The following is a 14,994-nucleotide window of genomic DNA, read 5'->3' as shown; positions in this document are numbered from 1 at the left end:
TCTTCTTCCCCTTTGTATTCCTACACATGCGCTTCTCCTGCACATATGCATCCTGTCCTTCGAACCAACTTTATTCATCTGATCATCACCATCCTCATTTTAGTTTGTTCAACACGTTTTGCAGAATGTGTACTACTGCTGACCTGATATAGCTGATCCAACTTGGTCTTTCATTGCTTGTAGCAGGGTTGGATTGGGATTACAAATCAGCCCGGGCATGCTAAAACAAAGTAGCCCACATTTGCATATTGCCTTTCGGAAAACACTGCTTAGGCGAAATTTTATTTAAAAAAGGGGGAGGGAGAGTTAAACAAAATGCACAGATTTAGTTTACACTGCTGAAATACACCTGAAAACAAGCGAGGCCACTTCTGCACAGGCCCCCAGCCCCGCTCAGTATGCGCACATTTTTTAGCCGGCCCAGCAAGAGAAAGGGAGTGACACCTCTGCCCTTTGATAAAAGGGAGGTAATGGATGCACATCTGCCTCCAGAAAGTCCTCTGAGGCACCCACTGGTCCACTGGCGGTATGAGAACAACGCAGAAACCACCCAAATTGGCCCCCCAGACAGCTAAAAAAAAGCAGCCCACAGCTGGAACTGGACACCGGCCCCTCGGGCATTGCCCGAGTGCCCGCGGTACCAATCCGACCCTGGCTTGTAGTAGTGGTGGACACAATACCAAACAAATTATGCTGTATCATGAGGACGAGGACTCCACTGCAGACCATAATCACAATGCATGGATCCCCGGTATATCGTTTGCTTACAGACTTCAGCCATGCTCTGTGCTCTTGAAAGACCTGGCATCGTTTTGCTGGTTTAGTGCCTCTGTGCACTTTCTCGCTGCTGTTCAGTGTTGAAGTGCAAGTGCTCCTACTGTAAATTATGAGCATGGATTGGTGTATCCATGTTTGGCTTAATTGATTTACTACTAAGTCCCTAGGATAGTAAACTGTGTGTGCCCAGGGCCAGTAAATCAAATGCTGCTAGTGGCCTTGCAGCACTGATTGTGCCACCCACACAAGCAGCCTTTCAAATGTCTCTCAGACCCTCAGACCTGCCACTAAAGTGTCTGTGCGCAGTTTTTACTCCCATGTCGACCAGGCAAGTGCATCCACTTGCCAGGCCCATACCTTCCCTTTTCCTATATTTAAGGCACCCATCAGGTAGGCCCAAGTTACCCCTCTGGGCTGGGTGCAGTGTATGTTTAAAGTAGGACATGTCCTGGTGTGTGTGACATGTCCTGATAGTGAAATACTGTGTATTCAGTTTTTCACTATTGCTAGGCTATCTGCCCCATATGCTAACAAGGGAGATGCTTTGTAACATCTTACAAGTATAACTTTCCATTGGGACAAGATAGAGAAATTAAGTTTAGGCTCTCTAAACTCAGAATTTAATAATACATCTTTTAGTAAATATGGTTTTTAAATTGTGCTTGAATATGGCACTTATAGAAAATGGGCATTTTCTTGCTTAGCCATTCTACGTGCCTCTGCTGGGTTGTGCATTGACTATCTGGTTTTGGAGTGGCAGGAGCAGGGGATGTGCATTCACTGCAGACAGCCACTGGGGGTGTGTGTGAGGTGTGTCCTGCCTTTCCTGGGTGACTCAGAGAAGAGCTGAATAGACCTGAGCTGCATTTAGAGTAGTGGGGGGATTTTTCCTTGCACCTGAATTAGCCTGGTCTTCTGTGCACAATGCTGTCTCCACCTCTTGCCAAGAAGCTCGACCAGAGAGGACAGAACTGGTTTGGACTGAGCTGAGAGACTTTTGCCATAAGAGAACAAAGGGAAATTCGGTATAAATATGTGGGCCCAGACCCCAGAACTTTAGAACTCTTTTGGATCAAGGAACCTGCCAAGAAGAAAAGCTGGAGAAGCAGTGAGGAGAAATTACCACTTTGCTGTGTGATTTGCTGTGTTGGCCTGCAGTGGCTGCTTCTGTCTTGGGCAGAGTAAGGTTTGGACTGAATGTTCTGTAACTTCTTTGTTTGAGTTTCTCCAAGTGCTTGTGGTAGAGCTTGCCCCCGTTCAAGAAGTCTCATGAACAGCAAAGACTTCAAGTTCATCTGCTACCAACACTGGGAACTGTGTGTTTTGTGCTGCAACAGAAGAAAAAGCAACCTGCCGCCATCAACTATGCCGCTGCCAACTCTGTGTCCTGAAGGCACCGCAGAGGGCACTGCCGCACTTCGCACCGCAAGCATGGTCTCACCGACAACGATGTCTGATGCTGCCGCCGTGTCGCTGCTTGCAACACGACCAGTGGGCACCGCACTTCGTACCGCCTTGTTTCACACCATCACCCTGGTATCCCCGATGCCACCGCCCCACACCGACATCGACGCCACTCCTTACACGTGGTTGGAGCACCGCTCATAAGTTACACGACACACCACACAGTCTCACACCGCCGCCTTGGCCTACTGACGCCATTGTTATTGACTCAGGTCCATCAGCCAACAACAACACTTCAGCAACAACACCGCCGCTGCTTGCTCCGTAACCTGCCAGCACCGCGACAAGCACAGCACCACTTCGCACCGCAGTCCTGGTCTCACCGATGCCTCTGGATGACCACCACCGAGCCGCTGCACTTTGCACCACAGCCCCGATGCCCGTCAATGCAGCGCTCCTGACTTCAACCACACGGAGTCCGATATGCAACACAAGTGACTTCAAGGCCCTACTGACTCCTGCACCGACTTCCGGAACCGACGCCTGTCAACGCCGGTTCTACAAGGCTCATCGCGAGGCCACTGACGGCCTGCATTTCTAAAAGTACTGTTTTGCAAGTGTTCCCAACACCATAGCTGACCCGCGACGCCATGGTCAGCCAGAACTGTTTGGATTTGTTGTTCACAATGCTGTGATAGCCATGCACAGAGCTATTGACTTCAAGGAACATATTTTTGCTTATTGATATTTCTAAGAACTGTAGGGTGGATTGTTATCATTTTGTAGTTTTTCACTGTATTACTGCTGGTTATGTGCAAATGCTTTACAGACTGCCTCTGAGATAAGCCTGACTGCTCATGCCAAGCTACCAAGGGGGTTAGCAGGGGTGATTTTAGAAGTGAATCCCCCTGAGTAGGAAGGAGGATCCCTACTTGGACACGGTAACATCCTGCCAACTAGAGACTCCTATTTATAACAGTTCTCAAGATGTGTGGCCAAACCACAACTTGCAAATATTCTTCCTTATGGTCATTTAAGTAAACCTTGTGGTATGAGTTTTGTGTTGGATATAATTATAATTTTGGTGACTAACTTGTTTGTTACAGGGCATACTTGCCAGTCCCAAAGTGTGGTAAAATAAGTATACTGTATGCTTTAAATTTTTCTAAGCAATTTTCGGTGGACATCTGGTTTGGGGAAGAATTGTGGTGGAGACAAATGGAGTGAAGGGCAACATAGAAATGTCATGGGAATGCCATACATCTACAGATATTGAATGCTCTAAAAATTCAGTGTTGGGGTAGGGGTCACATTCAAATAGACTGTCTTGCAGATAAAAGCCTAAAGTTTTCACAGAAATTTCACAAATCTTTGCTTTTTTAGTTTGTCTCATTTAAATATCAAAATGCCCGTGAGAATTATGTATCCAGATAAAGGTTCCTCACATATGTAGTTCTCAAAGCATTCTGCATCACAAACCTGCAAAAAGTCGGAAGTTTCTATTTGTTTCAAGGTCAAAGACAGTGTGAAAGCAAGCAGAAAAAAGGGATACTCGTACATATATATCACTTTTTATATGAACAGAACAGTTACTTAAAAAAAGTAGTTTAATTTGATCAGCCTACAACATAATATAAATAAAATAGCATGGGGATGATTTTTGACCTCTTTAATTTGAAAATTCGTACAAACAGCTAGGTGGTGGCTTAAACATCTGAAATATTCTATCGTCACAAAACATAGATGGTCGATGGATTAAATACATTTAGCTCTAATTGAAAGTAGACAGATTGAGTACTTTACAACGCGTGGACAGTAAAGAAGCAGACACCTATAGAATAATATGCAGAGGATGAAATGTTAAAAGAATCTAGTAGTTGAGGATAAAAAGGAAGAGTTCATGCAGTACCTGGAGATCTCTGGTTCAGAGAGCAGGCCTAGGTGGTACTGAGGGTAGGGAGAAGGCAGAAGGAAGTTTTTATCACATTCTAGTGGGGAATAGTTCCTGGGTGAAGAAGGTCTTTCAGAAAATTTGTTCACAGTGCTGTATACAGGTTCGGGATTCCTGAGGAAAGAGGAGGAACACAGAAGGAAAAGGAATTCATGTGTGTAAGTATATGTGAATCGTACATGTGCGATACTAACAATAATGCATATTTTATGCAGACATAACACAATTAGTCAAACAAAATTTCAAAAAGTCTTAAAACATTCAGCAGATTACTTGTAGACCTTTCAATAGAGAGAAAAGTTCAGGCGCCCATACACCAAACTGTATGTTGGAGCGAGATTGATATACAGGATGATACCCTTATAGAGGTTTGGCATAAGAACAGGGGTCTGCGGGTATGACCAAAAAATAGGTGAAGATTCAACTTTAATCTTCAATCTCTGGAAGACTGCCAAACCTCACAATTCACACATCAAGCAGTTCGCAAAGATAGCCACATTTAGAAATGTTAAAAAAAAATATACAGCAGGCAAATGTTTGCAGTAACAAAATTAGACCTGGCAGAGAATGTCTGTCTTGCAAAGGTATTGTAAATTGTCATCATTTTAAAGTTCAAGCATGACCGCCACATTGAGAACCAATAAGTTTCCCATCCTGGTATGGAAAAACAATGATACACTATGGACAACAGCATTCCAGAATGATCTTGTGGTTTAGAGGAATAGGCCACGTGGAATGCAATGCACTGCAAATGAAATGAGCCAAAAGCAGTGTGCGGTGAGCTGTAGTATCTTCCTGTAGAAACATTAAAATAATAGTAGGCGAAGCAAAGAAAGGAAAAGGGAACTAAAGAAGAAGAAAATTGAAAATTAAAGGACAGGTCAAACAGCATTGGTAGCGAAGCACACTCCTTTTTTCAGGTGGCTGTACACACATGTTCAGAAAATGCCTTTAGGAACTCGGCAAAGGAGCTAATAACTAATGCAGACTGAACCATTACCCCACACAGTTCGCTGTCATGAATGGAAGCAGAGTGTAAATGACGCTAAGACAGATCAATAGCAGAACTTAGTGGACACCTATGGCTACACATACATTTTTTGTAGTGAACCAAACAGGCCTGTAGGTGTTATCAATGCCTTATCACCATAACCAAATGAGGCCTCCTGCACTGAGCATGAGATTTCCCACAAGGCATTCATCACTCATAAAATAGTATACAAAATTACAGTTGGTAAAGCAAAATACTGTCGCACCTATGAAGGAAAAACAAGGCTTGTGACAGTACAAATCTACTAACACGGTTCGTCAGAGTGGGGAACCAGCACCAAAATCCTTGCCTACTTTGGTAATCTGTAAGATTACATGTTACAAAATATCTATCTGTAGGCTTTAATACAGAGTAATAATAATCCCTTAAATGCCTATTAACTTTAACATATGCTTTTCACAATCAATATGTCAGACCTACTGCCTTTATCGTAACTTTTCATTATAAGCAATCAAGCCTGTAACCTTTAACATTGGCTTGTCACCAAAAGCAGATTAGACCTACTGTGGTGGTTCGTAAAATGTACCACAAGGCAATCATCAGGTATAGCATAATAAAATTATAGATACGTACAAAATATAATTCTCAAAACAATAAAAACAATCCCTACTAATAAAACCTAATAAGGATTATCATTCTGAAAATCGTCTATCCCCTTGGTTTGTTCAGGTGGTTTACCAACACCGAAACCCTTACCTACTACAGTAATCTTCCAGATTTAATGTACCAAAGGACCAGATGTACCAACATTAGGAATACAGATTCCTAATTGCGATTCTCTGTTAATTTCATTTAGGAAATCAGTATTCCGAATGTATGAAATACATTGAGTTTCATTTAGGGGTTTCATGTGGGTAGCAAATCAACCTACTTCATGAATAATAATGAGGTAGGTTCCAGTTTGCGGCCCATTAGGAATCACAGCCATCACAGGTACGGTGGCCTGCTGAGGTCAGCAGACCACAATGTCTGTGATTGCTTTTTAATAACGCAATCTTGGGACCACTGCCTGCTCTTAAAAAATATTATTACTTACATCCTCTAATGGAAAGGGGTCGCTTGTGGACCCCTTACCCTTTGCAAGTGGGTTATCACCAGTTTTAAACTGGTGGTAAAGTATTACTGTTTTGCGACCTGAATTCAATAGCAAAACAGTAATACATACCATGCCGATTTGGTATTCGGAAAGGACGCCCTAAACACGCCCCTTCCAAATACCGAATTGCAATCTAAAATTGTGTATTTTGTAAATTTGAAAAAGCATCGGGCCATTTGTGACTGGAAAAATGCTTTGTTCATATGGCCCAAAATGTCTGCCTACAGCCTTTAGCACATGGTAATAACAATACACACCTAAAAGTTGTTTGTCTTTAACACATACTTTCACTATGAGTAAGCCCTGCTAGTTTTGTCACAACTTTTTCATTAAAACAGATCACACTGAACTGATAAGGCCTCTATCCTTTACCAATAGCTTGAACACAGGACTACAGAAGTGCACAGACACTACCAAGCATCAGACAAACATTTATAAACTTACAAATATGTACAAAATTACAGTTGGCAAAACAATATACAGCCCCTCCTAATAGGGCCTAACAAGAATCATCCCAGTGAAATTCTACTCCCACGGTTTGTAAGAGTGGGTGACCAACACCATCACCTTTGCCTACATTGCTAATCTGTGAGATTACATGTAACCACATACCTTTTTATTGCCTGTAGTAACAATCCACTGTTAGGGACGTACTGGCTTTACTACATGCTTTCCCCTATAAATAAGCCAGGCCTTCTGCATTTGTAATAACGTTTCACAATAAAATGTTGAGACCTTTCAATTCAATTCAAAGTTATTTATCAAGCGCATGACTACCCAATGGGCTTCTCGGCACTGAAAGGTCTACCAAGTTCAATATAATGATATTAAACAAACAGTTAGGCCTTGAGTTGTTCCTGGAGATGAGTACTTTTTTTGGCATCAGGCATAAAAAATGTCCTGCACACCGATCAAGCCTATAGCTGTTATCATAGCATTGTCCCTAACCCCAACTCAGGCATCCTGCACTGAGCATAAACTTTTCCCAAAACAACTATCAGGCATACAGTCATAAGATTGCAAATGTTTAGAAAATTACAGTTATTTCCAAAGAGATGCAACAGTTTTTGAGTGGTCTTTCCATTGTGCATCTGAGGGCAGCATTGAATTCTCAATAAGCTAATGGTCTGGCGGAGCACATGGACAGAATGGTTAAATCATGTGTTCAAAGGGCACTTGAAGTAAGATCATCTTTAGCAGAAGTGCTTCATAAGATGTGGGGGACTCCTCACACACTCCCTAATAGTGTAACCTGAATATCTCCATTTTTTTGCATGAGAGGAATAGTAAAAAAAACAAAGCTTAATCCTGCTTGGATGAATAGACAAATGCCTGTGACAAAATTTGAAGTAGAGCAGAGACTTGCCGGGATTGTGGAAGAAATGCCAGTCCAGATATAAACAGATGTAAGATTGTAATAATTATATGAAGCATGTGGAGTGGAGTGTGGGAGATGTTTTACTTGTGAAAAAGCTCAAGTTTGCAAAGAAGGGTAGTTCTGCGCTTGTTGGTGCGTATGTAATCCAGGCAGTCATGAGAAATGTTGTCAGGATGGGCAATGAGAAGTGTTGAACATGGCTTGTATAGTGAAGCGGTGAGGAGGTTCCTGGAACTTCCAACACTGGAGTTTCCAACTCTGATCAAGAAGAATGTATAGTTGATCAGTGTCCTCTCGGAAGATCAGTGTGGAGGAAGGAGTATGTTATGAAATGGGAAAACGTTGTGCTGAACGTTTTTGGTTTAAAGTGTAATTTCTTTTATTTTAGTTTTATTTATTACTGTTCCTCTATAGTTCTTTGACCCTTTCACTACCAGGCCTCCCCGTGCCATGCCCTTTTTTGACTATTTAGGGTAGTTTGTGCTTAGGCCCCCATAACTTTTTGTTCGCATAAGGTATCCACACCAAATTTGTGTCCTTTTCTTCCAACATCCTGAGGGTTCTAAAGGTACCAGGGATTTGTGGATTCCCCTGGAGGGGACTAAAATATTAGGCAAAATACAACTAAATTCGTTTTTGGGGGGATAAATGGGATAAAAGTGCTTCAGAAGAAAGTGTCTGGCTTCTTCCCTGCAAATGGTATCAACAAAGGTCAGGGATAGGCAGACGTTTGTCAAAAATACAACATTTTCTACACAGTTTTGACATTTTACTGGGTTAGAGCCTATTTTTCATTTTTTGTGCTTTCAACCTCCTTCAAGTTAGTGGTAGAAAAGGGTTAAAACAAATAATGAATCCCGGAAAGCTATACGATTCTGAAAAGTAGACATAATTGTGAATGGGTCATTTGTGTAGATCTTTCAAGGTTTTCCTATAGGAAGTAACAGTTCAAATGAAAGAATATTGAAATTTAATTGAAAAAAAACCAGCCATTTGTACCTACATTTTCACCTGTAACTTCTTCTAACTATGGTAGATTTTTTTAAACCTATATGCCGCTATGTCCGTGAGACTTCTAGTTGCGGGGTTATATGAGGCTTGTAGCTTCACCAAGAACCCCGAGGTACCCAGAGCCAATAACTGAGTTGCACCTTGCAATGGGTTTTCATTGTGTACCGGGTAGATAGTAATTCATTTGGTAAAATATAAAGAGTGAAAAATCTGTATCAAGGAATCCTATGTATTTCTGAAATGGTAACAAGATATGGAGTTTAGAAGCAGTGGTTATTTGTGCATTTCTGAATTTGGGGGTACGCATATTAGCATGTGAATTAGAAGGTATTGGTCAAAATCCTTCTTTTTTACACACCATCTTACATTTGGAAGGCAGAAATGCATAGAAAGCAAATGGTAATAACACTTTTTCTACTATTCTGTGTTCCCCTACGTTGCCCAATACAAATGGTACGTCACTTGTGTGTGTAGGACTAGTGTCTGCGACAGGGAACGGGTCAAAACGCAACGTGGACACATCACATTTTTGCAATAAAATCTGACCCTTCTTTGTATTGTGCCTAGCTTTGGACTTTGGGCCCTAGCTCAGCCAGCACCAAGGGAAATATAGAAAATCTGTAAAAAATTTAAACTGGACACCCAGGTAAATCCATGATGGGGGGACTTGTGTGGCTCCCACTAGGTTCTGTTACCCAGTATCCCTTGCAAACCACAAAATTTGTACATAAAAACACATTCTCCTCACATTTTTGTGATGGAAAGTTCTGGAATCTGCATGGAGCCCCATACGTCCACACACCAAGCATTTCCCCAAGTCTCCCATTACAAATGGTACCTCACTTGTTTGAGTTGGCTTAGTGCCTGTGACAGGAAACAGCCCAAAACTCAACATGGACACATCACATTTTCCCAGTGAAAACTGACCCCTTTTTTGCATTGTGTCTAGCTGTGGATTTTGTGCCCTAGCTCAGCTGGCACCTAGGGAAACCTAGAAAACCTGTACATTTTTTAAAACTAGACACCCAAAGGAATCTAGGATGGGTGAATTGTGCGACTTTCACCAGGTTCTGTTGCCCAGAATCCCTTACAAACCTCAAACTTTGTAAAAAAACAAACATTTTCCTCACATTTCTGTGATAGCAACTTTTGAAATCCGTGGGTAGCACAAACTTCCACTCACCCAGCATTCCCAAAGCCTCCCGATAAAAATGGTACCTCACTTGTGTGGATAGGCTGAGGGCCTGCAACAGGAAATGGCCCAAAACCCAACTAGGACACATCAAAATTATGTATCACAAAACAACCTGGTTTTGCAAGGGGTGGCACCTGCCTGGGTTTTTGGTCCTGGGCTAGGAGGCCATCTAGGGAAATCTACCAAACCAGGACATTTCTGAAACCTAGACACCAGGTGGAGTCCGGGGAGGTGTGACTTGTGTGGATCTCTCCACGTTTTCCTACCCAGAATCCTCTGCCGACCTCAAATTTAGCTACAAAATAAATACAATGTTCCCTACATTTCTGCCTGGGATCACTGCACCAGCGCAAATTTCCTACCACCCAGCGTTCCCCTTGGTCTCCCGATAAAATATGATACCTCACTTGCTCCTCCACACTGATCTTCCGAGAGGGCTATGACCAACTAAACATTCTTCTTGATCAGAATTGGTAACTCCAGAGTTTGAATCTCCAGGAACCTCCCAACCACTTCACTACACAAGACTTAACATGTTCAACACTTTCCCATTGCCCAGCCTGACAACATTTCTCATGACTACCTGGATTACATACGGACCAATAAACGCAGAACTACCCTTCTTTGCAGAATCACCTAAAAACATATATAAAAAGAATAGCGCTGAGAGCTCACTGTGCTATCCCCTCAATATCTCTGTTTTGTCCTTTCCCAGTCGCAGGCCCTTGGCCCACCCACACAAAGGAGGCATCATTTTACTCGGAAGACCGAGGAGAATGCTGTTTTTTTTTTGTGTTTTGTAAATTTGAGGTTTGCAGGGGATTCTGGGTAAGAAAACAATGTGGGATCAACACAAGCCACACATCCCTGAACTCCCCTGGGTGTCAACTTTTCAGAAATTTCCGGGTTTGGTATGTTTTCCTAGATGGCTGCCTAGCCCAGAACCAAAACCACAGGTGTCCCCCTTCCAAAACCAGGTCCTTTTGTGATACAAAATTTTGATGTCTCCACATTATGTTTTGGACCCTTCCCTGTCATGCGTACTTGGCCAATCCATACAAGTGAGGTACCATTTTTATCAAGAGACCTGGGGGAATGTTGAGTGGGTGGAAATTTGTGTCGACCTGGTGATCCTACAACATTCCCACACAGAAATGTGAGGTAAATGTGATTTTTTTAAATAAATCTGAGGTTTACAAGGGTTTCTGGGTAAGAAAACATTGGGGGATCCACACAAGCCACACCTCCGTGGCCTCTCCCAGGTGTCTAGTTTTTAGAAATGTGTAGGTTTGATACCTTTCCCTAGATATCCGCCTAGCCAGGGAAGAAAAACGCAGGTGCCCCCCTGCAAACCAGGTATTATTGTGATAGATAATTCTGATGTCTCCACAATGTGTTTTGGGCCCTTCCCTGTCACGGGTACTTGGCCAACCCACACAAGTTAGGTACCATTTTTATTGGGAGACCTGGGGGAACACTGGATGGTAGAAAACTTGTATTGGCCCATTGCTGCCCCAACCTTCCCACACAGAAAGGTGAGGAAAATTTGATTTCTTTGGCTAAATTTGAGGTTTGAAGGTGATTCTGGGTAAGTGAATGTTGGGGGATCCACGCAAGCTACACCTCCCTGAACTACCCCAGGTGTCTAGTTTTCAGAAATGACTGAGTTTGGTAGGTTTCACTTGTCTAATACAATTAGATGTAAAATTCTATGTAACAAATTATCTTCCTAGAGACTTTAGCACAGTGTAATAACAATCCATTCTTAAAAGCCTATTGTCTTTAAATCATGATTTCACAATAAGTAGGTTGGGCTTAATGACTTTGCCAAAACATTCCAAAATAAACCGCACAAAACTATCAAATATGGCATGCTTTCTTTAATGAACTGATGACACCTTTACCCTTTAAAATTGGCTTTACAGTTTTCCCAACACCGGCTTATTCAATTTCACAAAAACTGGCAACCATCATGCATACAGACATACAATTGTAAACATGTAGAACAAAACAGCTTGCAAAACAATTTGTAACCTCTCTCAACCTTCATATGGATCACATTTTGTCTCCGTTTTAGGTTTCCCTTCGACCTTAGCATCTTTTTGAGATGGTGGTTTGAACATGTTTTTCCGTAACATGATAAAATGCCATGAACACATTTATTAGGGTTGGACATTGTAGTTCTGAAGTCTGCACTGTTATTTTCAGGGACATATATTAAAACACATAGGAGACAATTCTTTTCCCCAGAAAAAATTATTATGTGAACAGCCCCCATTTTGAATTCAGGTAAGAGGCACTTCACACAGGAGTTATCATGTTATCATCAGTTAACATTTCAGTACCTTTTCTCACTTACTATCCAAACCTCCCTTAATCCCCTCATCCCCACAACACAAGATGCCCCCTCGCTCGCTCTCCCCCACATTCCAACCCTCCCCTCCCTGACTCTGCAACCTCCTTAGATATTACCCAAACACAACCCTCCAACCCCCCTCCATCGTTTGCGATCCACCCTCCTCCTGCCATCCCAACTGGATTCTCAGTCCCCCAAACTCCCTCCCCCTCTCTTGATTCTTTCACTCTCAACATTAAATCAATCCCACTCCCCTCGATCTTTACCCAATCCCCTCTCCCCGATCCCCCCACTGCTCTCTCATCAACTCCAATTTCTCCCTCCTTACCTGATTGCCTTTCGCATAGCCAGACTGCCTTCCCACCCCACTATCCCCCGGCCCTGATACCTTCGCCTTTAACTCCTCAGTTTCTCCTTAATGTCCTCTTTCACCCTGAAATCCCCCTGCCATCCTCTATCCTCAACGCCCCCCTCCACCTCCCCGGATTCCCACCCCTCCCTCGCCCCAACCCTTCCTTCCAGACTAACTTGGAACATACTCTTCTCCCCCCCTGACCTCCCAGCCACCTTCCCCTTCTCTCTTATAACCCTGACTCTTTCCAACATAGAACACCATCTCTCTACCCTGTCATCGGAACTCTCAGCACTCAGGAAAGACATTAACATCCTCCCTGCACTTAATATCCCCAATTCGTCCTTTTCCCAGAAATCAGATCAGACATCCACCATAAACCCCCAACCTTGGAGTATTACCCCCCTCCCCGACCTATTCCTCCTCCTCCAACCTCCCTGACCTCGATACCTCATTCCCTCCAATTCCCCCGATTACAGGCCCTCCTTCCCCCGTGCAACCATCCCAGTGATCCTTGGTACTAACAGAATCCCTTCCCCCCCAGTCTCACACAGACCACCTTCTGAACTTACAATTATCCATTCTTGCACCCCCCACCATTAGTAGCCCTAAACCTCTTGCATGCATGCTGGTAAATTGCCGATCCGCTGCGCGTCACGCAACTGAAATAGCCGAAACCATCCTGAATGATGCCATCGACATCGCCTTCTTAACTGAAACTTGGCTCAATGCCCACTCTTCTTCTATTCTGGACCTGCTCTCCCCTCCCGGCTACTCCATCCTCAGAAAAGATAGGCCGGACAGAATTGGAGGGGGGCTAGCCATTATCTATAAAAAAGATCTACAACTCTCACTTAGTAAGAACTCTGATCACACTACTTACGAATACCTTGGCACAGAACTTAATGTTCCGGGATCGCTGCCAATCTGTGTACACAATATTTACCACCCCCCAGGTGACCCTCTTCCGTTTGTAGTGGAACTGTCCGATCACCTTATTCAATCCTCGCTTTCCAACTCTAAAACCTCTTCCTAGGAGACTTTAACCTCCACTGGAACAAAAAGGATGACACCTCTGTTAACCTCCTCTCTGATCTATTTATTAAGCATTTTATAGAGCGCAACAGCTACCCCAAATAGGGGTGTCCCGGCGCTAAAACACAACAGCGATTGCAGCCAGCGTGAGAGAGAGCCTAGAAAAGCCACGTTTTTAGTGCTTTCCTAAAACTAGATTCAGTATGTGCCTGCCGCAAAGATTCTGGTAGGGTGTTCCACAGTAATGCTGCACCCACTGTGAAGGTCCTCCCTCCCAGGCGAGCCCGCTCAAAACGGGGAATTTGCAGCAAAGTCTGGGAGTTTGAACGTAGCACCCGATTTTGTTTATATAAACACACTCTTTACTTTAAATATCTCAGACAATTTCCCTTTAGAGTCCGATATGTCAGAGTCATGGCCTTAAATTGGATTCGTTTCTCCACCTTCAACCAGTGGAGCTTCTGTAAATACGGAGAGACATGATGTTTAAATGGAATTCGTAACACCAGTCTCGCAGCCGCATTCTGAATCAACTGGAGGCGACCAATGGCATATTTGGGTAGACCAAGATATAGACTATTGGCATAGTCCAACCTGGACGTGACTGTAGCATGTACTAGGGTTTTCCGGCAATCCTCTGGTAGAAAATGGAGTATTCTCCGCAGATTTTTCAAAGTACTAAAACAGCCAGAAGACACCTGCTTCATTTGAGCCGAGAGTGAGAGATTTGTCTCCCATTTCACACCTAAATTCCTCGCGCACACGCTAGGAATAGGTGGTACCCCCATCTCTAATGGCCACCACAATTCCGGATCAGGAGCTAAGCCCTTGCCAAAAAACAAAACTTCAGTTTTACCGGCATTGAGCTTTAGTTTGTTTGCATTCATCCATCGAGCTATGTCTTGTAAGCAGCCCTTAAAATTCTTGAAAGTGTCTACCGTCCGCTCCTTAAATGGAAAGACCAGCTGGGTGTCATCGGCGTAGGAAATCGCTTTGACCCCCCAGTTGGCAATAAGGGTAAAAAGCGGTGCTAAATAGACATTAAACAGCAAAGGGCTAAGGGCTGAGCCCTGAGGAACGCCGCACCTGATTTGCTTAGGTCTAGATACAAATGATTGTAGAGCCACTTTCTGGGAGCGCCCGCTTAGGTAAGATTGTACCCAGGCTAACACCGTCCCGCCGAGCCCTGCATCTTGTAATCTCTGGATTAGGATGGCATGGTCTACAGTATCAAACGCCGCGGATAGGTCCAGGAGCACCAGCAACGTCGAAGCTCCTGTATCCAATGTCCATTTCACTGACTCTGCCACCTCGAGGAGAGCGGTCTCAGTACTAAAACCTGCCAGAAATCCAGATTGAGTATCATGAAAAGCCTGGTTCCGCTCTTA

The 14,994-nt window shown here is 43.4% G+C and overlaps 1 protein-coding gene across 4 annotated transcripts in view; it reads right to left on the bottom strand.

Annotated features, from left to right (window-relative positions):
• The window catches only part of DLG2 (discs large MAGUK scaffold protein 2), a 4,361,751-nt gene that overhangs the window by 1,252,997 nt on the left and 3,093,760 nt on the right, over nt 1-14,994 (bottom strand). For all 4 annotated transcript variants that reach the window (XM_085623221.1, XM_085623223.1, XM_085623224.1 and 1 more), the window contains one exon: nt 4,091-4,246. In XM_085623221.1, the coding sequence (XP_085479347.1) occupies nt 4,091-4,246 (156 nt within the window). The remainder of the gene's footprint in view (nt 1-4,090; nt 4,247-14,994) is intronic.

This window comes from Triturus cristatus, chromosome 8, assembly GCF_964204655.1.
Source record: "Triturus cristatus chromosome 8, aTriCri1.1, whole genome shotgun sequence".
In the NCBI taxonomy this organism is placed as follows: Eukaryota; Metazoa; Chordata; class Amphibia; order Caudata; family Salamandridae; genus Triturus; species Triturus cristatus.
Note: the sequence above shows the minus strand (reverse complement) of the source record. Positions and strands in the feature narration are given on the sequence as shown.